We start from the raw sequence: 23,715 nt of genomic DNA, 5'->3' as shown, positions 1-23,715 counted from the left end.
GTGTTTGGGGTGTGTGTGTGTGGGGGGTGTTTGGGGTGTGTGTGTGTGGGGGGTGTTTGGGGTGTGTGTGTGTGGGGGGTGTTTGGGGTGTGTGTGTGTGGGGGGTGTTTGGGGTGTGTGTGTGTGGGGGGTGTTTGGGGTGTGTGTGGGGGGGGGTGTTTGGGCTGTGTGGGGGGGGTGTTTGGGCTGTGTGGGGGGGGTGTGTGGGGGGGGGTTTGGGTGTGTGGGGGGGGTTGGGGTGTGTGGGGTGGGGGGGGCTGTTTGGGGTGTGTGGGGGGCGTTTGGGGTGTGTGGGGCGGGTTGGGGTGTGTGTGTGTGGGGGGTGTTTGGGGTGTGTGGGGGGGTGTTTGGGGTGTGTGCGGGGTGTGTGTGGGGGGGGTTTGGGGTGTGTGTGTGGGGGGTTTGGGGTGTGTGTGGGGGGGGTTTGGGGTGTGTGTGTGGGGGGTTTGGGGTGTGTGTGTGGGGGGTTTGGGGTGTGTGTGGGGGGGGTTTGGGGTGTGTGCGGGGTGTGTGTGGGGGGGGGTTTGGGGTGTGTGTGGGGGGTGTATTGGGGTGTGTGTGGGGGGGGTTTGGGGTGTGTGTGGGGGGGGTTTGGGGTGTGTGGGGGGGGGGTTTGGGGTGTGTGGGGGGGGTGTTTGGGGGGGTGTTTGGGGTGTGTGTGGGGTGTTTGGGGTGTGTGGGGGGAGGTTTGGGGGTGTGTGGGGGGGGGGTTTGGGGTGTGTGTGGGGGGTGTTTGGGGTGTGTGGGGGGGGGTGTTTTGGGGTGTGTGTGGGGGGGGTTTGGGGTGTGTGGGGGGGGGGTTGTGGTGTGTGGGGGGGTGTTTGGGGTGTGTGGGGGGCGTTTAGGGTGTGTGGGGCGGGTTGGGTGTTTGGGGTGTGTGTGTGTGGGGGGTGTTTGGGGTGTGTGTGTGTGGGGTGTGTGCGGGGTGTGTGTGGGGGGGGGTTTGTGGTGTGTGCGGGGTGTGTGTGTGTGTGGGGTGTTTGGGGTGTGTGGGGGGGTGTTTGGGGTGTGTGTGGGGGGGGGTTTGGGGTGTGTGTGGGGGGGTTTGGGGTGTGTGTGGGGGGGGTTTGGGGTGTGTGTGGGGGGGGTTTGGGGTGTGTGTGGGGGGGGGTTTGGGGTGTGTGGGGGGGGGGTTTGGGGTGTGTGGGGGGGGGTTTGGGGTGTGTGTGGGGGGGTGTTTGGGGTGTGTTTGGGGTGTGTGTGGGGTGTTTGGGGTGTGTGGGGGTGTTTGGGGGTGGGTGGGGGGTGTTTGGGGTGTGTGTGGGGGGGGTTTGGGGTGTGTGTGGGGGGTGTTTGGGGTGTGTGTGTGGGGGGGGTTTGGGGGTGTTTGTGGGTGCGGTTTGGGGTGTGTGTGGGGGTGTTTGGGGTGTGTGTGGGGGGGGTTTGGGGTGTGTGTGGGGGGGGTTTGGGGTGTGTGTGGGGGGGTGTTTGGGTGTGTGGGGGGGTGTTTGGGTGTGTGTGTGGGGTGTTGGGGTGTGTGGGGGGTGTTTGGGGTGTGTGGGGGGGTGTTAGGGGTGTGTGGGGGGGTGTTTGGGGTGTGTGTGTGTGGGGGGGTGTTTGGGGTGTGTGGGGGGGTGTTTGGGGTGTGTGGGGGGGGTGTTTGGGGTGTGTGTGTGGGGTGTTTGGGGGTGTGTGGGGGGGTGTTTGGGGTGTGTGTGGGGGGTGTTTGGGGTGTGTGTGGGGGGGGTGTTTGGGGTGTGTGGGGGGGGGTGTTTGGGGTGTGTGGGGGGGTTGGGGTGTGTGGGGGGGCTGGGGTGTGTGGGGGGGGTTGGGGTGTGTGGGGGGGTTGGGGTGTGTGTGGGGGGGTTGGGGTGTGTGGGGGGGTTGGGGTGTGTGGGGCGGTTGGGGTGTGTGGGGGGGTTTGGGGTGTGTGGGGGGGGGGGGTGTTTGGGGGTGTGGGGGGGGTGTTTGGGGTGTGTGGGGGGTGTTTGGGGTGTGTGGGGGGGGTGTTTGGGGTGTGTGGGGGGGTGTTTGGGGGGTGTGGGGGGGGTGTTTGGGGTGTGTGGGGGGGGGTGTTTGGGGTGTGTGTGTGTGTGGGGGGGTGTTTGGGGTGTGTGGGGGGTGTTTGGGGTGTTGTGGGGGGTGTTTGGGGTGTGTGGGGGGGGTGTTTGGGGTGTGTGGGGGGGGTTTGGGGGTGTGTGGGGGGGGGGTTTGGGGTGTGTGGGGGGGGTTGGGGTGTGTGTGGGGGTGTTGGGGGTGTGTGGGGGTGTTGGGGTGTGTGGGGGGGGGTGTTGGGGTGTGTGGGGGGGGTGTTTGGGGTGTGTGGGGGGGGTGTTGGGGTGTGGTGGGGGGGGTTTGGGGGTGTGTGTGGGGGGGGTTTGGGGTGTGTGGGGGGGGTTTGGGGTGTGTGGGGGGTGTTGGGGGTGTGTGTGGGGGGGGGTTGGGGTGTGTGTGGGGGGGTGTGTGGGGGTGTTGGGGGGGGTTTGGGGTGTGTGTGGGGGTGTTTGGGGTGGTGTGTGGGGGGGGGTTGGGGTGTGTGGGGGGGGTTTGGGGTGTGTGGGGGGGGGTGTTTGGGGTGTGTGTGGGGGGGTGTTTGGGGTGTGTGTGGGGGGGGGGTTGGGGTGTGTGGGGGGGGTTTGGGGTGTGGGGGGGTGTGGGGGGTGTGGGGGGGGTGTTTGGGGTGTGGGGGGGGGTGTTTGGGGTGTGTGGGGGGGGGGGTTTGGGGTGTGTGGGGGGGGTTTGGGGGGTGTGTGGGGGGGTTTGGGGTGTGTGTGTGTGGGGGGGTGTGTGGGGTGTGGGGGGGGTGTGGGGGTGTGTGGGGGGGGGTTTGGGGGTGTGTGGGGGGGGGTTGGGGTGGTGTTGGGGTGTGTGTGGGGGGGGTGGGGTGGTGTGGGGTGTGTGTGTGGGGGGTGTTGGGGTGTGTGTGGGGGGGGGTTTGGGGTGTGTGGGGTGTGTTTGGGGTGGTGTGGGGTGGTTGGGGGGTGTTTGGGGTGTGTGGGGGGGGGGTGTTTGGGGTGTGTGGGGGGGGTGTTTGGGGTGTGTGGGGGGTTGGGGGTGTTGGGGGGGGGTTGGGGGTGTGTGGGGGGGGTGGTTGGGGTGTGTGTGTGGGGGTGGGGTGGTGTTGGGGGGTGTGTGTGGGGGGGTGTGGGGTGTGTGGGGGGGGGTGGGGTGGGGGGTGGGGTGTGTGGGGGGGGTTGGGGGGTGTGGGGGGGGTGTGGGGTGTGTGGGGGGGGGTGGGGGGTGTGGGGGGGGTGTGGGGGTGTGGTGGGGGGGTTTGGGGGTGTGTGGGGGGGTTGGGGGTGTGTGGGGGGGGGTTGGGGGTGTGTGGGGGTGTTGGGGGTGGTGTGTGGGGGGGGGTTTGGGGTGTGTGGGGGGGGTTTGGGGTGTGTGTGGGGGGGGGGTTTGGGGTGTGTGTGGGGGGGTTTGGGGTGTGTGTGGGGGGGGGGTTGGGGTGTGTGTGGGGGGGGGTTGGGGTGTGTGGGGGGGGGTGTTTGGGGGTGTGTGTGGGGGTATTTGGGTGTGTGTGGGGGGGGATTGGGGTGGTGGGGGGGGGGGTTGGGGTGTGTGTGGGGGGTTGGGGGTGTGTGTGGGGGGTATTGGGGTGTGTGTGGGGGGGGGTGTGTGGGGGGGTTGGGGTGTGGGTGTGGGGGGTTGGGGGGTGTGTGGGGGGGGTTGGGGGTGTGTGGGGGGGGTTGGGGTGTGGGGGGGTGTTTGGGGTGTGTGGGGGGGGTGTTTGGGGGGGTGTGGGGGGGGGTGTTTGGGGTGTGTGGGGGGGGGTTGGGGGTGTGGGGGGGGGTTGGGGTGTGTGTGTGGGGGGGGTTGGGGTGTGTGTGGGGGGGTTGGGGTGTGTGGGGAATCACAAATGTCGCGACGCCTCTGGGCACAAAGCTGACTGACGGTGAACCTTCAGTTAATGAAACAATTCACCCGTCGCCATTGTGATGAACAGCTGCTGCTTACCCGCCGCTTCGCTGATGTTCCCACACCGTCAGCGCCTCAGGTTTCGGCCTGGGACAGGCCCCGCGCATAGTATTCTGGTCCATGTAGTTTCCAGTCGGAACCAGAACTACAATACCCAGCAGCCTCTGCGCCCTGGTCCCGCCCATCCGCGCGAATGCCGCTGTTGTCCGTCCGCGCCGAGCCCCTCCCCCAGCCGCCTGCAAGCTCTCTCCTCTCTCCATTCCTCTCTGTTCACCCTCATATCACTCCTACAGCAATCAGCTGCAACAACAGCCCAGCGGCCACTGCAGCGGACAGCTGGAACTGACAACTGGAAGCGGCAGATACAAATCACTATAAATGCCGGAGGAAACATCACAGAAGCACTTCACAGGAGGCTCCCAAGTACTGAGGATGTCACCTAGACAGGGGACGAAACGTCTGCAACACAAATTCCCAGCTCGGCGAACAGAACCACAACAACTCTAATATAGTATCCTCTTTAGAGTCCCGCCCCCATACAGACCCCAGCTCCCACAGCCATGACAGGGCTTTCTATGGCATTGTGGCATCTTACAAGCTGTTGCCAATTTTCATTTTGCCATCACCCTGACACTTTTCCTTCACTCACCCAGGAACATCAGGACTGGGATGATTATTTGGAAAAGCATAGATTGATTGGAGACAGCCAGCATCATTTTGAGATGGGTGGGTCATGCCTCACAATTGTTTGTGGATGTGACAAAACACTTTGATGAAGGTAGAGCAGTGTATGTGTATAGGATTTTAGGAAGGCATTTGATATGTTTCCCAATGGTAGGCTCATTCAGAAAGTAAAGAGGAATGGGATACAGGGTAACCTTTCTGTCTGGATACAGAATTGGCTGGCCCACAGAAGACAGAGGGTGGTAGTACATAGAAAGTATTCAGTCTGGAACTTGGTGACCAGCGGTGTTCCCAGGGATCTGTTCTGGGACTTCTGCTCTTTGTGATTTTTATTAATGACTTGGATGAGGAAATGGAAGGGTGAGTTAGATTCCCTAGAGGTATGGAAACAGGCCAATTGGCCGACAAGTATACAGCAACCCTCCGAAGAGTAACCCACTCAGATTCATTTCCCTACACTTACCCCTGACTAATGCACCTAATACTATGGGCAATTTAGCATGGCCAATTCACCTGACCTGCACATCTTTGGACAGTGGGTGGAAACCGGAGCACCCGGAGGAAACCCATGCAGACACAGGGAGAATCTGCAAACTCCATACAGATAGTCACACAAGACAGGAATCGAACCTGGGTTCCTGGTGCTGTGAGGCAGCAGTGCTAATCACTGAAAAATCATGCCGCCCCACATTTTATAGGCAAGTACGCTAGTTGTTTTCTTCACCACACTGTCTATATGTGACGCAAACTTAATGAAGGTTAGTAAGTTTGCTGATGACACGAAGGTTGTGGATGGTGTGGAGGGATGTTATAAGTTGCAACAGGCCATTGACAGGATGCAGAGCTGGGCTGAGAAGTGGCAGATGGAGTTCTACCTGGAAAAGTGTGAAGTGATTCATTTTAGAAGGTCCAATTTGAATGCAGATTACAGGGTTTAAAGAACTGAGAGAACAAAGAAAATTTACAGCTCAGGAACAGGCCCTTCAGCTCTTCAAGCCTGAGCCGATCCAAATCCACTGTCTAAACCTGTCGCCCAATTCCTGAGCATCTGTGTCCCTCTGCTCCCCAACTACTCATGCATCTGTCCAGACTCATCTTAAATGAATCTACCGTGCTTGCCTCTACCACCTCTGCTGGCAACGGGTTCCAGACACCCACCACCCTCTGTGTGAAGTACTTGCCACGTGTATCCCACTTAAACTTTCCACCTCTCAGCTTGAAACCGTGATTCGGTTTCGTTACTCTCGTTATTGAATCCTTCATCCTGGGAAAAAGCTTATCTTTATCCACCCTGTCTATACCCTTCATGATTTTGTAAACCTCAATCAGGTCCCCCGTCAATCTCCTTTTTTCTAATGAAAACAAACCTAACCGACTCAACCTCTCATCATAGCTAGCACCTTCCATACCAGGCAACATCCTCCTAAACCTTCTCTGCACCCTCTCCAAAGTGTGCACATCCTTTTGGTAATGTGGCGACCAGAACTATACACAGTATACTAAATGTGGCCGGACCAATATCTTGTATCATTTTAAGATGACTTGCCAGCTCTTATACTCAATACCCCGTCCAATGAAGGCAAGCATACCATATGCCTTCTTGACCACTCTATCCACCTGTGCAGCAACCTTCAGGGTACAATGGACCTGAACTCCCAGATCTCTCTGCCCATTAACTTTTTCCAAGGCTCTTCCATTCATTGTATAATTCCCTCTAGAATTAATCTTGCCGAAATGCATCACCCTACATTTGCCAGGATTGAAATCCATCTGCTACTTTTCCGCCCAATTCTCCAATCTATCTATATCCTCCTGTATTCTTTGACAGTCCCTTATGCTTTCTGCTACTCCACCAATCTTCGTGTCATCTGCAAACTTGCTGATCATACCAACAGTGCCCTCTTCTAGATTGTTTATGTATATCACAAACAACAGTGGCCCCAACACTGACCCCTGTGGAACACCACTGGTCACCTTTCTCCATTTCGAGAAACTCCCTTCAACAACCAATCTCCGTCTCCTGTTGCTCAACCAGTTCTTTACCCACCTAGCTAGAACACCCTGCACACCATATGACTTCACTTTCTCCATTAGTTTACCATGGGGAACCTTATCAAACGCCTTACTAAAATCCATGTATATGACATCAACAGTCCTTCCTTAATCTATCAACTTGGAGGAGAAAGTGAGGTCTGAAGATGCTGGAGATCAGAGCTGGAAATGTGTTGCTGGAAAGGCGCAGCAGGTCAGGCAGCATCCAGGGAACAGGAGAATCGACGTTTCGGGCATAAGCCCTTCTTCAGGAATGAGGAAAGTTTGTCCAGCAGGCTAAGATAAAAGGGACTTGGGGGAGGGGCGTCGGAAATGTGATAGGTGGAAAGAGGTCAAGGTGAGGGTGATAGGTCAGACTGGGGTGGGGGCGGAGAGGTCGGGAAGAAGATTGCAGGTTAGAAAGGCGGTGCTGAATTTGATGGATTTGACTGAGACAGGGTGGGGGGAGGGGAAATGAGGAAACTGGTGAAATCCGAGTTCATCCCTTGTGGTTGGAGGGTTCCTAGCCGGAAGATGAGGCGTTCTTCCTCCAACCGTCGTTTTGTTGTGGTCTGACGATGATAGGCAACGTCGTCAGACCACAACAAAACGACGGTTGGAGGAAGAACGCCTCATCTTCCGGCTAGGAACCCTCCAACCACAAGGGATGAACTCGGATTTCACCAGTTTCCTCATTTCCCCTCCCCCCACCCTGTCTCAGTCAAATCCATCAAATTCAGCACCGCCTTCCGAACCTGCAATCTTCTTCCCGACCGCTCCACCCCCACCCCAGTCTGACCTATCACCCTCACCTTGACCTCTTTCCACCTATCACATTTCCGACCCCCCTCCCCCAAGTCCCTCCTCCCTACATTAATCTATCAACTTGGTCACTTCCTCGAAGAACTCTATTAAGTTGGTAAGGCACGATCTCCCCCGCACAAAACCACATTGCCTATCACTGATAAGCCCATTCTTTTCTAAATATAAATAGATCCTATCCCTCAGTACCCTCTCCAGCAACTTTCCCACCACTGACATCAGGCTCACTGGTCTGTAGTTACTCGGAATATCCCTATTACCCTTCTTTTACAGGGGTACAAAATGAGCAACCTTCCAGTCCTCTGTCACCTCACCTGTATTTAAAGGCAAAATTCTTGGCAGTGCGGACAAACAGAGGGATCTTGGGGTCCACGTCCATAGATCCCTCAAAGTTGCCACCCAAGTTGATAGGGCTGTTCAGGAGGCATGTGGCGTGTTCTTTTATTAGCAGGGGTATTGAGTTTAAAAGTGGCAAGGTTATGCTGCAGCTCTATAAAGCCTTGGTTAGACTACACTTGGAATACTGTGTTCAGTTCTGGTTGCATCATTATAGGAAGGATGTGGAAGCTTCAGAGAGGGTGCATAGGAGATTTACCAGGATGCTGCCTGGACTGGAGGGCATGTCTTATGAAGGAAGGTTGAGGTTGCTAGGTCTTTTCTCATTGGAGTGAAGAAGGTTGAGAGGTGACTTGATAGAGATGTACAAGATGATCAGAGAAAGAAATAGAGTGGATTGCCAGAGACTTTTTCCCAGGGCGGAAATGGCAATCACAAGGTGGCATAATTTTAAGGTGAGTGGAGGAAGTTTTAGGAGAGATGACAGAGGTAGGTTCTTTACATAGAGAGTGGTGGGTGTGGAATACACTGCTAGCAGTGGTAGTAGAATTAGATACATTACGGACATTTAAGTGATACTTGGATAGGCACATGGATGACAGTAAAATGTAGGGTATTTAGGTTAGTTAGATCTGAGCATTTAGAAGGTCCGCACAACATCGAGGACTGAAGGGCCTGTACTGCTCTATACGTTGTTTGTAAATACGATACCTATGTAAAATCACATAGTTTGAGAAATGATCAAAGTAAAAGGAACCCATTTAAAAGACTGAAATCAGATGCCATCTTTATTTTAGTTCGATAAACATTTACATGAATGTGTTGTGGTTCTGGAATGGCGAACTATTTAAAAGGTAGACGTTAGCCTGGAGTGGCTACTTGGCAGGAAGGGAGACTGCAGTTACAAGAGACAGTGCAACAATGAAATACAACTTCTATCGGAGGCAAATGTCATGCTTCAAGGGCTGTCCGCAGGCCTGAACATAGGAAAATAATGTGATAACATTATTCCATTCCAAAGAATCATTTGTGGAGCTGCCTCAATTTCTACTGTGTAACATTCAGCATCTAAAGAATTTACACTTTTTTTTTGAGGAATCAGAAAAGAAAATAAACATGCATTTCAAAATCTGCACACCTGACAGTCAAAGGATTTAAAGCTGAAATTAGTGCATTTACTCCACTGGGGCCAATAATCTGTACCCAGCCAGGACAGCAACTTCAGTAATGTTTGAAATTAGTTGATTCTTAGCAATTCCTCCATTCAGACTTTTACTGTTTATTCATTTTGATGTTCACATGCAGTTCTGCAGTTGTGGGACATATTCCCAAAGTGCAGGAATCTGACACTGAAACCTCACAATGTTCTGTGAATACAGCAGAAGCTCAGAAACTAGTGTCAGGCCACTAGTGTCAAAACTGCATGGCACAAGAGAACCTGTGACTGAGAACTTTGTCACTCTTCATTTATGCTGAATATCTACTTTCATTCCAACTACTAAACATTCTCAGAAATTAGAAATTCCTTCACTCCACACTCACAAGAAAAACAAATTAACTTGTGGAAGCAACATTAAGACCTGCTTACGTTTCCCAGATTTTAAAACAGTATTTCATTTTGTTGGAGAGATGACTGAAATAATTAAGGGAGAAGCATGAGGTGGAGGCAAAAGATATTCCCTTTGGGTGATTATTGTGCACAGTAACTGGGTTTAGGCCCCTTCCTGAGCCCAAAACCAGGTTATATACTCCCTTCAATTCTTTTGTTTTACAATGAATCATAATACATCCATGCATTAATATCTTAGCACTGCTGCTAAATAATTAAAGACAAAATGGAACTTAATTTACAACGAATATGGAATACCAGTCACTCGGGCTCACCTTATGGTGGGAAATTCCTGTGTTTACAACAGTCAATTCACTGTTTCAGGATCTTTTAAAATGTAAGATTGGTAGCATGATACAATGGTACAGTACTCTATATTACACAAGAATGATTTAAAGACAGTTTTTAAACAAACAAATGAGAGCAGAAAGTGTCTTTCATTGTGAATTCTACATGAGCATCTGTGATCACAATTTCTTCTCCACCCAGCATCTGCTCATCTGAGGACTTAACACTGCTTTGCATTTGCCTATGTGAGCAAACCCTCCTTTACTTCATCACTTGGTGAGCTGGGCTCGAGGAGAGTCTCTTGTCTGTGGTCTGCAGGCCTGAAAAAACTACTAAAACCGTAGCCAGGGCACTGTATTCAGTCATCACTATCTGATAGTGTCTCATATTGGGAGGAGAGTAAGGGAGCTGGCTCGCGCTCCCACGTCCTGGCTGGAGGATGTGAGCTGGCTTGACCCATGGCTGGTGGTGCACAAGCAATCGATGTTGGTGCTACACTCATCATACGCATTGTCAGTGGGTTATAAGGGAACGCAGTTGAGCCTGTGCAACAAAACATAAAGCAGTTAATCCACATTCTTTGCTTTGTGAAATTTTTAGGTTATACTGTTGACAAAACTGAAAACAGAACGCAATGACACAAGAATTTATACTTTTGTTTTACAATATGTCATAACATATCCATGCATTAGTATTTTAATTAATTGGGAAGGCAATGGCCTAGTGGTATTACACTAGACTGTAAATCCAGGTAATTTTCTGAGGACCTAGTTTCAAATCCAACTGCGGCAGATGGTGGAATTTGAATTAATATAATAATCTGGAATTAAGATTCTAATGATAACCATGAAACCATTGTCGATTGTTGGAAAACCCACCTGGTTCACTAATGTCTTTTAGGGAAGGAAATAGAACATAGAAGAATACAGCGCAGTACAGGCCCTTCGGCCCTCGACGTTGCGCCGATCCAAGCCCACCTAACCTACACTAGTCCACTATCCTCCATATGCCTATCCAATGCCCGCTTAAATGCCCATAATGAGGGAGAGTCCACCACTGCTACTGGCAGGGCATTCCATGAACTCACGACTCGCTGAGTAAAGAACCTACCCCTAACATCTGTCCTATACCTACCCCCCCTTAATTTAAAGCTATGCCCCCTTGTAATGGCTGACTCCATACGTGGAAAAAGATTCTCACTGTCGACCCTATCTAAACCTCTAATCATCTTGTACACCTCTATCAAGTCACCCCTAAACCTTCTTTTCTCCAATGAGAACAACCCCAAGTGCCTCAGCCTTTCCTCATACGATCTTTCTACCATACCAGGCAACATCCTGGTAAACCTCCTCTGCACCCGTTCCAGTGCCTCCACATCCTTCCTATAGTATGGCGACCAAAACTGCACACAATACTCCAGATGCGGCCGCACCAGAGTCTTATACAACTGCAACATGACCTCAGTACTCTGGAACTCAATTCCTCTACCAATAAAAGCCAGTACGCCATATGCCTTCTTCACCGCACTATTTACCTGGGTGGCAACTTTCAAAGATCTGTGTACATGGACACCAAGATCCCTCTGCTCATCCACACTACCAAGTATCCGTCCATTAGCCCAGTACCCCATCTTTTTATTACTCTTACCAAAGTGAATCACCTCACACTTAGCTACATTGAACTCCATTTGCCACCTTTCTGCCCAGTTCTGCAGCTTATCTATATCCCGCTGTAACCTGCCACATCCTTCCTCACTGTCTACAACTCCTCCGACTTTCGTATCATCCGCAAACTTGCTCACCCAACCTTCTAACCCCTCCTCCAGGTCATTTATAAAAATGACAAACAGCAATGGTCCCAAAACAGATCCTTGCGGAACACCGCTAGTGACGGCACTCCAAGATGAACCTTTGCCATCAACTACTACCCTCTGTCTTCTTCCAGCCAGCCAACTCCTAATCCAAACCGCCAACTCACCCTCAATGCCATACCTCCGTATTTTTTGCAGTAGTCTACCATGGGGAACCTTATCAAACGCCTTACTAAAATCCATATACACCACATCCACCGCTTTCCCCTCGTCCACCTCCTTAGTCACCTTCTCAAAGAATTCAATAAGGTTTGTGAGGCACGACCTGCCCTTCACAAAACCATGCTGACTATCCTTGATCACATTATTCATATCCAGATGTTCATAAATTCTATCCCTTACAATTCTCTCTAAGATTTTTCCCACAACAGAAGTGAGACTCACCGGCCTATAGTTACTAGGGTTATCCCTACTCCCCTTCTTGAACAAGGGAACCACATTTGCTTGCCTCCAATCTTCTGCCACTACTCCTGTAGACCACGAGGACATAAAAATCAAGGCCAATGGTTCTGCAATCTCCTCCCTTGCTTCCCAGAGAATCCTAGGATAAATGCCATCAGGCCCAGGGGACTTATCTATTTTCACCCTTTCCAGAATTTCCAACACCTCTTCTCTACATACCTCAAAGCCATCCATTCTACTTAATTGTGACTCAGTACTCACATTGACAACAATGTCCTGTTCCTGATTGAATACTGACGAAAAGTATTCATTCAATGTCTCCCCAATCTCTTCAGCCTCCACACGCAACCTCCCACTACTATCCTTGACTGGACCTATTCCTACCCTAGTCATTCTTTTATTCCTGACATACCTATAGAAAGCCTTAGGGTTTTCCCTAATCCTACCAACTAAGGACCTTTCATGTCCCCTCCTTGCTGCTCTTAGCTCTCTCTTCAGGTCCTTCCTGGCTACCTTATAACTCTCAATCACCCCAATTGAACCTGCCATTCTTATGTGGTCTGGCCTCCATGTTACTCCAAACTAGTGGTTGATTAGTCAGACACTAGTCAATGAACAGCCTAACAATCATATTCACAGAATCATACAGTACAGACACAATCCAAATAGCAGGACATACCTACAAGATGTGGCAGCACTGTAGTATACATTTAGGAGGATGTTGCCCTCGGAGTTCTCAACATTGATTCTTGCCCCATGAAGTCCACGGCATTAAATGAAAACCAAGCAAGGAAACCTCCAACTGATTACTACCTAGCCTGTCTCCATCCTCCCCTGCCTGATGGATCAGTATCCTCCATATTGAACATAAATAGGAAGAAGCATGAAGGGTGGAAAAGTTTCAACAAATCACCATTTAATTGGTCATCTAATTTATTCCTGATGGCACTCTTTACAATTGTTCGATATGAGTGACAATGGTAGGGGTGGGGGAAGAGATCTGAAGTCACGTATGTTTGACCAGATGGAGTGTGGATATTTTATAACCATCTGCAGCTTTCATGGGTGTTTTGTTGCTGCCAACTCACAAATGAGTGTCCCCTTATTTTGTAACTATATTCCCTAGTTTGAGATTTTCCTACTTGTAGAAGCATCTTATCAACATTTCCTATGTCAAGCCCCCTCAGAATTTTGTACGAGAAAGTGAGGACTGCAGATGCTGGAGATCAGAGTCGAGAGTGTGACCCTGGAAAAGCACAGCAGGTCAGGCAGCATCCGAAGAGCAGGAGAATTGACAGGCATAAGCCCTTCATCAGAAATGAAGCTTGTGGGCTGGGGCTGAGAGATAACTGGGAGGGGGTGGAAGGTAGCTGAGAAAACGTTTCTTCCGCTGCTTCTGCCTCTGCGTCCACGTTTTCAACCAGGACACCTGCCCACCCACCGAAGACCCCTTCTACCGCCTCCAACACACCCCATTCCCCTGGACACCCCATGTCGGCCTGTTACCCACCCTTGACCTCTTCATTTCAAACTGTTGCCGTGACATCGACCATCTCAACCTGTCCAACCCCCTCACCCACTCCAACCCCCTGCCCTCACAATGCGCAGCCCTCCACTCCAACCCCAACCTCACTATCAAACCCACAGACAAGGGAGGGCGCAGCAGTACCGACCTCTACACCACTGAGACCAGGCGCCAACTTGTAGACACCTCCTCCTACTGCCCCCTTAATCATGACCTCACCTCCCATCATTAAACCATCATCTTCTAGACAATCTACAACCTCATCACCTCTGGGGATATCCCAACCACAGCCTCCAACCTCATCATCTATAAACCCCGCACCACTCGATTCTACCTCCTATTGAAGATTCACAAACCTGACTGTCCCAGTCGACCCATTGCCCGCGCCTGTCCCACTGAACTCATCTCTTCCTACCATGACACCGTTCTGTCCCCCTTAGTCCAGGAACGCCCCACCTACGTTTGTGACACCACCATCCCCTTCACCACCTTCAAGATTTTCGTTTCCCTGGCCCCCAATGCCTCATCTTCACTATGGACATCTAGTCCCTGTACACATCAATCTGCCACGTCGAAGGTCTCCAAGCCCTCTGTTTCTTCCTTTCATGCCACCCCAAACAGTACCCTTCCACCGTCGCCCTCATCCACCTAGCTGAACTAGTCCTCATCCTCAACAACTTCTCATTCCAATCCTCCCATCTCCTCCAAACCAAAGGGGTAGCCATAAGCACCCGCACGGGCCTCAGCTATGCCTGCTTGTTTGTCGGATACGTGGAACAGTCCACTTTCTGCAGTTACACCAGTGCCACTCCCCCGCTTTTTCCTCCACTACATCGATGACTGTATTGGCGCCACCTTGTGCTCCCACGAGGAGGTGAACAGTTCATCAACTTTACCAACACCTTCCACTCCATCCTCAAACTCACCTGGACCATCTTATACACTTCCCTCCCCTTCCTGGACCTGTCCATCACCATCTCCAGCGACCATCTAACCATAGACATCTACTACAAGCCCATCAACTCCCACAGCTACCTAGACTACACCTCCTCCCATCCTACTTCCTGTAAAAACGCCATCCCTTATTCCCAATTCCTCCACCTCTGCCGCATCTGTTCCCATGATGATCAATTCCACCTCAGAAAGTCCCAGATGGCCGCCTTCTTCCATGATCGCAACTTCCCTTCCCATGTGGTTGACGATTCCCTGTAGCGTATCTCCTCCACTTCACGCATCTTGAACCCCATTCCTCCCACCGCAACAAGGGCAGAAGCCCTCTGGTCCTCACCTTGCACCCCACCAAACTCCACATACATTGCATCACTTTCTGCCACTACCACCTCCAAACGGACCCCACCACCAAAGATATATTTCCCTCCCTCCCTACCCCTATCAGCATTCCGGAGAGACCAGTCCCTCCACGACTCCCTCATCAGGTCCACGCTCCCTACCAGCCCACAGCCCACTCCTGGCACCTTTCCTCACTCCATGCTAATACATTATCCCCAAAACTAAGAGCTCCCATCTTGTGCAATAACCTTTCATATATTCACTTATCAAATACCTTCTAGAAATCCAAATGTACATCTACTGGCTTCTCTTGATCAACTCTTTTTGATGGATCAAAAAACTCCAGCAAATGTCAATTATAATTTCCCTTTCACGAAACCATACTAACTCCGTTTGACTAGGTTAAGCTGTACTAAATGTCCTGCTATTTCTTCATTAATAATGATGGCAATGTTAGATGTTAGGTTTCTTTGAGAATTTATTCCTAGAACTAGCTGACAACTAGAGATTTGTTGAATCTTTACCTGGCCACAAATGTCGGCAGACTTTGGGAACAGAACTGATGGAGGAGCAAACCTGAATAAATACATCACTAATTGATTATATGTTGGGAAACATCTGGTGGTTTAAACCAAAGAACAAATTCAGTGAGTTCAAATTGACAGAATCTGAACTCTAGATTAAACCGGAAAGAATACTTATTCTGAGCCACTCACTCCAAGTGTGACCTGTAAAGTTGCTCTGTAGCCATTTATGCGAACGTTAAAATAATCTGCTTGATTATTATAGATTTCACAGAGTTCCGACAACACAGTATATGGGACACCTGGTTCTCCCTCACTCCATGACACTAACCTGACGGAGGTGACGGATTGGCTTCCTCATTCCGAGCATCACTGGACACAGGGATCGATGTGCTCATGTTGCCTTGTGATGCACTCACAGGGTGGGACAGTACAACTTGGTGATCTTCTCCTTTATCGTCATATTTTCCCATTAAGGCTTTTCTGATAATGTCTTCAAGGCCAAGATTACTGGCTGGATCTGCAAAGGAATGACTCCGAGAACTGACTGAACCTGGGAGATGGGAGGAAATAATCATGGGGACAGAAAGAGGGAAACAGAACCAGTAAGGGGAAAAGAAGAGTGATAAGGGAAAGGGGTGCAGGGTGAGGGAAAGAGAGGCACAGGCAGGCAAAGAGAGAATGGGAAAACGAAAAGTCAGCACTTATTTTGCAAGCTGCGAGCTCCAAATAGCAAGACAATGGCAGCATTAACGATTAAAGCAACAGCCATGAACAGACTCAATAACTTCATTTCCTTTATACACATTGAAGAACAGAGCAATACAGACAAAGAATTCAGCAAAGGAAGTTATTGTTCCATGTCTGTACCATTCCCAGTGGCTGCCTGTAATTAGCAAATTTATTTATACAAATAAATTAAGTGGCCTGAACATTACAGATTTCTGGAGAAAATGGGCAAAGGATCTCTTTTTTGAATTCCCCCACCCCTTCCAGAAATGCCATAGATCTTCCAAAGCAACCAAATCTACAACCCAAACTGTGTACTACAGAACAGAAGCAGGCTATTTGGCCCATCTACTCGACACAGGACTCTCAGTACCTTTTTTTCATCTAACGGCACTGACAGCCTTTACTTCCTTTCTCCTTTATGTGGCTAGTTTTCTTTCAAAGCATCTATAGCATTCCCTCAACTAACTGGGTAAGGATGTTTCTCCTGAATTCCTGATTAGGTTTATTTTTGGTCACTGTCTTACACTCACTACCTTTAGTTATCCTAACTGCAAGTGATAACAATTCTCTACAAGTGCCATTTCAAACTATTCACCACTTTTAAAAAATTCAATCATGCGTCAGTATTCTTTTGGAGAAAACATTGTCAGTTTTAAAAAAAATATTGTTTCTAATACATAAACCAGAACTGTAATTGCTCATAGTTATCCAAGTGTGGTCTAACCAAACTACTATCTAAATTCTTTCATGGGAAGTAGGCATCACTAGGTAGGTCCAAAATTGATTGTTCATCCCTAACTGCCCTTGAGAAGGTCGTGCAATTCATTATTGTATAACTTCCATGCAAGTTCCTTCCTTTCCAATTTTATTTTCTATCATTAAAATAAATGCCATCAAATATTGGAGGTAACACCATTCATGTTCTGGCATTACATGAGGGGGTTTGCTGAATACTGTGCTCCAAGAAAAGATCTGAACAGTTTTGCACCTGTCCACTAGTTTTCAATGATTTCTGTACAGGGTCAATAAAACCTCCCTGATCTTTCACAGTCCCTAGCTTATTATTTAAAAAGAAAAGGTTGTTCAATTAATTTCAAGTGAGCCACACAGCGAGTCCAACTGATAATTTTAAACTGGTTATTACTGTAATTCTTAATATGATCGGGCTCACAGTGTGACTCATTTATGTAAGCTAGGAAGAACATGTCTACACATTGTACCTGTTACGAGATTGGGCAAAAGCCATGCACTGGTGCATTTCATGCTGAATCAACTTGCCTTGTTTGAAATTAAACAACAGCTTCACAATTAACTGTCCCATGAGGGCATTCTCTGTGACAATGCTTTTATCAATCAAGAGTCCACTTGTTAACCAATTAGCATCCTCATTTCATACAGTAATAATCGTTGCTGTGGTTCTGTTCGCCGAGCTGGGTCAGATACGTTGATGACACCTTTGTAATCATTAAAAACACGGAAATAGAGAAAGCACACCAGATCATCAACTCCACACTCACAGGAATCTGATTCACGAGAGAGGAAGAAAAGGACAACCAACTCCCATTCCTAGATGTGAGGGTACAGAGAACACCAAACGGAGAATTCACCACGAAAGTACACAGGAAAGCCACACACACAGACCAAGTCCTGAACTATGAAAGCAACCACTCTAATACACACAAACGAAGTTGCATCAAGACACTATTCAAAAGGGCCACAACACACTGCAGCACACCAGAACTGCAAAAAGAGGAAGAGGAACACCTATACAAGGTATTAGCCAAAAACGGATATCCTCGCAATTTCATCAACAGATGCCTAAGGGAAAGACACCAGAACGAGGACATGCCACAACCCAAAGGACTAGCCACACTACCATATATCAAGAACATCTCTGAAATGACAGCCAGACTACTGCAACCACTAGGACTTATAACAGCACACAAACCAACAGCCACACTCAGACAACAACTCACCAGAACGAAGGACCCGATATCCAGCATGAGCAAAACTAATGTAGTGTACAAAATCCCATGCAAGGACTGCACAAAACACTATATAGGAAGACAGCTAACGATCCGCATCCACGAACATCAACTAGCCACGAAACGACACGACCAGCTATCCTTAGTAGCCACACACGCAGACGACAAGCAACATGAATTTGACTGGGACAACACTACCATTATAGGGCAAGCGAAACAAAGAACAGCCAGGGAATTCCTAGAAGCATGGCACTCATCCACAAACTCCATCAACAAACACATAGACCTGGACCCAATATACCGGCCACTACAGCGGACAGCTGAAACTGACAACCGGAAGCGGCAGGGACAGACCACTATAAATGCCGGAGGAAACACCACAGAAGCGCTTCACAGGAGGCTCCCAAGCACCGAGGATGTCACATGGACAGGGGACGAAACGTTTGCAACAAAATTTCCAGCTCGGCGAACAGAACCACAGCAACGAGCACCCGAGCTACAAACCTTCACACAAACTTTGAAGTAATAATTATTATTCCTTTCAGATTTGGTATACTTGCCATTCTGTCCTGATGAGTGGAAATTTGACATCAAGCCTTTTTTTTTTTGTCAGGAAGAACTTAATAAAAACTTTCTGCCAAAATGCATAACCTATCATCTCTCAACTAAATTCCACCTGCCATTTGTTGGTCCTTTCTTCTTAGAGCTAATTATTATCTTCATTATTAGTCACACCTCCAAGTTTCCAAGGTGAGTGAGACATTCTGAGCAGAACAGGTTACTCAAGTCATTCTTGGTGTTGAGGGACGAGCTAAAATGAACATCCCCCACCACATAGTTTATAATCAAAATTTCACCAGGAAATCTGCAATGCTTTATACACCAGTCAGCTATATGATTTGGTTAGTTTGAAAGGCAAGGTTGTTACTGTTGGCAGGTTACATTGCACAACATGCTTGCGGTCCCAATTGACAAACGGAAAGCGAATAAAGGAGTAGAGCAACTGCAGCAAGGAGGGCTGGTAGACAGTATTTGGGGTAAGATCAGGTGGCCACATCAGAAACAAATCCTCGAGTTGGTTAGCACTGCCATGGTTTGAATCCATGGATAAGAAATCAGAAAGAATATCTCCTCCAGTAACAGATTACTCTCCACCCATTAACATGTTGTTCCTTTTGACAAGGAAGCTCAGAAATTATGAACAAGCTGTGTTTAGCCTGTGGATGGTATTCCATTTCATTAGTTAGCTACTTTCTGGAGAAGTTTACAAAGTCAAAACTGGGGTCAAGTACACCACTCCTTTGCAGTGAAACTAATTTGGAAACTGCAGGTAAGACCTGAAAAAATGTGGCTAGATTGTTAAGCAAATGACGCACCTTTTTTGTACGAAACCACACCTGGGGCGAAAGAAAGAGAAATAATTGGGTTTTAGCAGCTGAACTTCTTAAAATTAGTTTTTATTTTACAAGATGTTTTAATCTGAATGTATAAAATCAGTACATTTTTACAAATTAGTAAATAGTAATCTTCTGATGTAAGCGGAGTTCGTTAAATGAGAAGGCAGGCCATATTCACTAGACATACACAATCCACCCTAAAAATGTCTGGCATGCACACCCCCAGGTTAAGGACATACCCCATTCCCAGCTTCAGCCATGACAGTCAGATACATCCACCACAAGGAGAAAGTCAGAGATGAGCATGCATAATTGGCACCCCTACCACCCTCAACCAAAATAAAAGTCAGAAACATGCCTGCACGTCTCACAGGGTCAGTCAGATGCAGCCTCAGAGAGGCAGACATAGGCACAACCCTTGGACATTCCAGGAGAATGTGCATGCGTTCCCCTCAGCCTCCCCTGAGACAGATGTGCATATGGCAGCTGACAGTCGGGTGCCCATATGGACCCCCATTCCACCCAGAAAGGGGCACACATACCCCTACCAGACAATTTGATGCACATACATCACCAACTCGCAACACTCAAGACATATACACAAACTGATTGGTAGTGAGACGTGTTCAAACACGGCTCCTGCCAAACTGTGCCACATGTCTCTGCACATCCACCTTGAGACAGGCAGACACAATCATGTTGTCATCTATGCATGGACTCACTGATTGAAGGCATCCCAACACATCTGATGGATACACCCTCAGACAGACTTGTGACACCACCACCCCAGCATGCACCCCCTCAGAGAGATGGACAATGTGAGCAAGCATACACACACATCCAAGACAATTGCACATTCACACATACCTTCCCAGATACACATACATGCATACACCAGTCACATATGTATACCCTACAAGTCAGTCAGATGCACAGATGTGTATACTCCTGCCTGATAATCAGAGCAAAGCTATATGCACATAGCCTCCAAGACGACAGTTGGACCTCCCCTCAATGCTGCCACAGATGGGCGAATATACATGCACACTAAAGGCATGCAACACATATACAGCACCTAACTGCAGTTATGCTCCACAGAAAATAGAGCTATCCATGAAATGCAGGGAAAATCAACAGGTGGAGGAGGAGAGGCTGGAAAATGCTGGTCTCCTGGTTTGCAAGGCAGGCATGGGCGCAGTTAGTCAGTTGCCTGCCCTATAGCTGTGAAAGGTGGTGCATTGCTTTGCAGGATTAGTGTATTGTATGGTGGCTTCGCTTTATATAGACTTTATGTTTAATATTGACTGTTCTTAGTTGGTGCTCACAATTATCCTGTCCATCTTTCAAGATGCTCAAAACAATATTAACTTGCCTTAATTGGACTAAAATGTTACGTGGTGCTTCACAAGAAAGTTATAAAGCAAAGGTAGACACCGAAGCACGTAAAGCAATATTAGCCAGATTGCCAAAAGCTTGGTCAATGAGGTAGGCTTGGAGAAGCATCCCAAAGGAAGACAGAGGTCGACAACATTAGGGAGGGAATTCCAGAGTTTACAGGCAGGTAGCTAAAGTTACAGTCATCAATGGTGCAGCAATTAAAATTTGGTACACCAAAAATAGAGGAGTGCAGAATTTTGGAGGGATTTGTAAACAAGGTTGAGAATTCTAAAACTGAGGCAGTGGGTGGGTTAGGTAGGAGTGATGGATGAAGGGGATTTGCTAAGCTCGATTAATCAGAATTCCACTGAAAATAAGATTCACTGGAACAAATTGTCCAGGTTCCTTCAACAGCACCTTCCAAAACCACAACCTTTACTACCTAGAGGGCAATAGGTGTACGTGAACACCACCACTTGTTAGTTCCCTTCCCAGTCACAAACCATCCTGACTTGGAAATAGGTCTCTGTTCCTTCACTGTTACTGGGTGAAAATTGAGAATTCCCTTAACAGTGCTGTGGTTGCACCAACAGTACATGGGCTGCAGCAGTTCAAGGCAACAGTTTATCACCACCTTCTAAGGACCTATTCAGGGATACACAATCTCATGAATGAATAAATACACAACAAAATGTTGTTGAGTCCTGGATGATCAAAAGGAATCATTTGGAAATTGTAATTTGGACAAGATTGGAAATGGCCTTGGTTTTTCTCTGGTAGTGAAGACTGAGGATTTCAAGATCCAGAGCTATTTGAGCTTGTGATGCGGAGACTGTCTCAGTGTTCCCATCATACATTGCCCAATGGCCTACCTCGTACTGAATTCATAGTGGTAGCTGCAACATGAACTTGTCATCAACACTGATACAAAGCTTCAAGTTTCACTGGCTGCGTTTCTGCAGGAAACATTTCATATTGAAATATCGACTATAAATGAGGATGCTCACTGGGACTGGCTTTCCTAAAGGAACTGCTGCTCACCTCAATGTTTCATACATTAATAATTACTGTCACATTAGAGGTCACTACACAAAGGAGGACTCATGGGATTGAGAATAATATTTTAGCATCATAGAATGCTAGTTAACAGACATAAAGAAAAGAATGAACACAATGGTCAATTTTAAATTAGTAGGATGTCATCAGTTTTGGGGCCTTGATTACTTACAATCTATATTGACTTAGATGAGCAGAATGAGTGCAGTGTTCAAGTTTGCTGACAATATAGAGTTAGGTGAGAAAGTAAGCTGTGAGGAAGACTATTAATATGAAAAGGGATATTGTCAATTAGAGTGACTGGGAAAGAAGATGGCAGGTGGAATGTGAAGCTATATAAGTGCAAATATTTACTAATTGGTGTAAAACTGGGAAATGTTGCAGTTCAAAGGAATTGGAATCCTTGTTAAGGACTCTTGGAAAGTTAATATGAAAGTTAGTAAAACAGCAAGTAGTTACAAAAGCAAATGGCATATCTACCTACATTATAGTGCGAACAAAATCAGAAATTGCTGGAAAATCTCAACAGGTCTCCAGAAACCGTGGAAAGAAATCAGAGTTAAAATTTTGAGTCCAGTAATCCTTAACTTCTGAGGAAGCATCACTGGACCCAAAACGTTAACTCTGATTTCTCTCCACAGATGCTGCCAGACCTGCTGAGTTTTTCCAACCATGTCTGTTTTTGTTTCTGTTTCAGATTTTCAGCATCTGCAGTTCTTACAGGTTTTTAAAAAATATGTTATAGAGGGATTGGAATATAACAGCTAAAAAAGCTTGTGAAAATTAAGCAGGATTTTCATGAGGTCACACCTGAAGTACTGCATACAGTTTTGGTCTTCTTATCTAAGGAAGGCTTACAGATGTCTTGGATGAAGTGCAGCTAAGGTTCGTGCGACTGACTCCTGGGCTGAGAGGAATGTCCTACAAGAAGTTGTTCTCTCGAATTCAAAATAATTATACGTGATCCCACTGAAGCAAATAAAAGTTATAATAAAGGTGGATGTTGGAAGGATGCTTCGCTTGGCTAGGATGTTTAGAATTTGGGGTAACAATCTCCATAAAGGTTCAATCATTGAAGACTGAGATGAGAAGTTTACCAACTTCGAAATCTTTGGAATTCTCTACCCCAGAGGACTGAGAAATTGAATATTAAGGAAATTCAGGGATACGGAGGTAATTCAGAAAGAAGGAAATTAGGAAGAATGGTGGAGCAGGCTCAAAATGCTGAATCCTGCCCCTATTTCTTACTTTAAATCAGACCTTACCTGATGATGTGACAGCAGGCAAGTTAAATATCTCAGTCCCAGGCTGCGCATTAGCTGCAATGATAAAGAGAATCTGTTAATAGGTAACCACACAGCCTGACGAAATAGTCAAACACCACAACCCTTGAACTGAAGTTTATTCTGAAATTATGTAGTCTTTGATTACGCCGCCTTTGATTATGCCTTATTCTGTCCATAATCTTGGAGACAGTGAAGACTGCAGATGCTGGAAAAGTCAGAGTCAATAAAGTGTGGAGCTGGAAAAAGAACAGCAGGTCAAGCAGCATCAGAGGAGCAGGAGAGTGGATGTTTCAGGTTGGGACCTTTCATCTTCCAGCTCCACACTTTATTGGTCCTGTCCATAATCTTGCCAGGCAGAACTGAGATGGGCACAAGATTCTGCTCTGAACCATCCAACTGGTTCTGCATAGAGGACTAGAAACTTATCTATAGGTCATGACTGGGCACCCTACAAGAACCACTGGGTGCATATCCAAGGTGCAAATTCTAATAACAGGCCTTCTGAATGAAATCTAAAGATTATGCAGTCCCAATTAGTTGTTAAGAATTGAATATTGTGAAACTAATCATGAACTCTGCTGGATTCTCACTCAAATTAGTCTGCGTTTGGCCTGCTACACTGTGTTGATGAAACTGAATT

At 48.1% G+C, this 23,715-nt stretch overlaps 2 protein-coding genes across 16 annotated transcripts in view; both read right to left on the bottom strand.

Annotated features, from left to right (window-relative positions):
- The window catches only part of zswim7 (zinc finger, SWIM-type containing 7), a 46,251-nt gene extending 42,266 nt beyond the window's left edge, over positions 1-3,985 (bottom strand). The window contains exon 1 of the mRNA XM_087977117.1: positions 3,901-3,985. The gene's annotated coding sequence lies outside the window, so the exon portion shown is untranslated. The remainder of the gene's footprint in view (positions 1-3,900) is intronic.
- A 4,509-nt stretch (positions 3,986-8,494) lies between these two features.
- Positions 8,495-23,715, bottom strand: part of ncor1 (nuclear receptor corepressor 1) — a 411,320-nt gene continuing 396,099 nt past the window's right edge. For 11 of the 15 annotated variants that reach the window (XM_087977100.1, XM_087977101.1, XM_087977099.1 and 8 more), the window contains 4 exons: positions 23,055-23,108; positions 19,336-19,356; positions 15,574-15,795; positions 8,495-10,174 (listed from right to left, as the gene is read on the bottom strand). In XM_087977100.1, the coding sequence (XP_087833226.1) occupies positions 9,990-10,174; positions 15,574-15,795; positions 19,336-19,356; positions 23,055-23,108 (482 nt within the window). In that variant the 3' untranslated portion in view covers positions 8,495-9,989. The remainder of the gene's footprint in view (positions 10,175-15,573; positions 15,796-19,335; positions 19,357-23,054; positions 23,109-23,715) is intronic. The other 4 variants (XM_087977104.1, XM_087977108.1, XM_087977107.1 and 1 more) reach the window with 2 other exon arrangements.

The sequence above is a fragment of the Chiloscyllium plagiosum genome, unplaced genomic scaffold (genome assembly GCF_037043375.1).
Source record: "Chiloscyllium plagiosum isolate Xiang-an unplaced genomic scaffold, Cpla_swu_hap1 HiC_scaffold_31, whole genome shotgun sequence".
NCBI classification, from domain to species: Eukaryota; Metazoa; Chordata; class Chondrichthyes; order Orectolobiformes; family Hemiscylliidae; genus Chiloscyllium; species Chiloscyllium plagiosum.
Note: the sequence above shows the minus strand (reverse complement) of the source record. Positions and strands in the feature narration are given on the sequence as shown.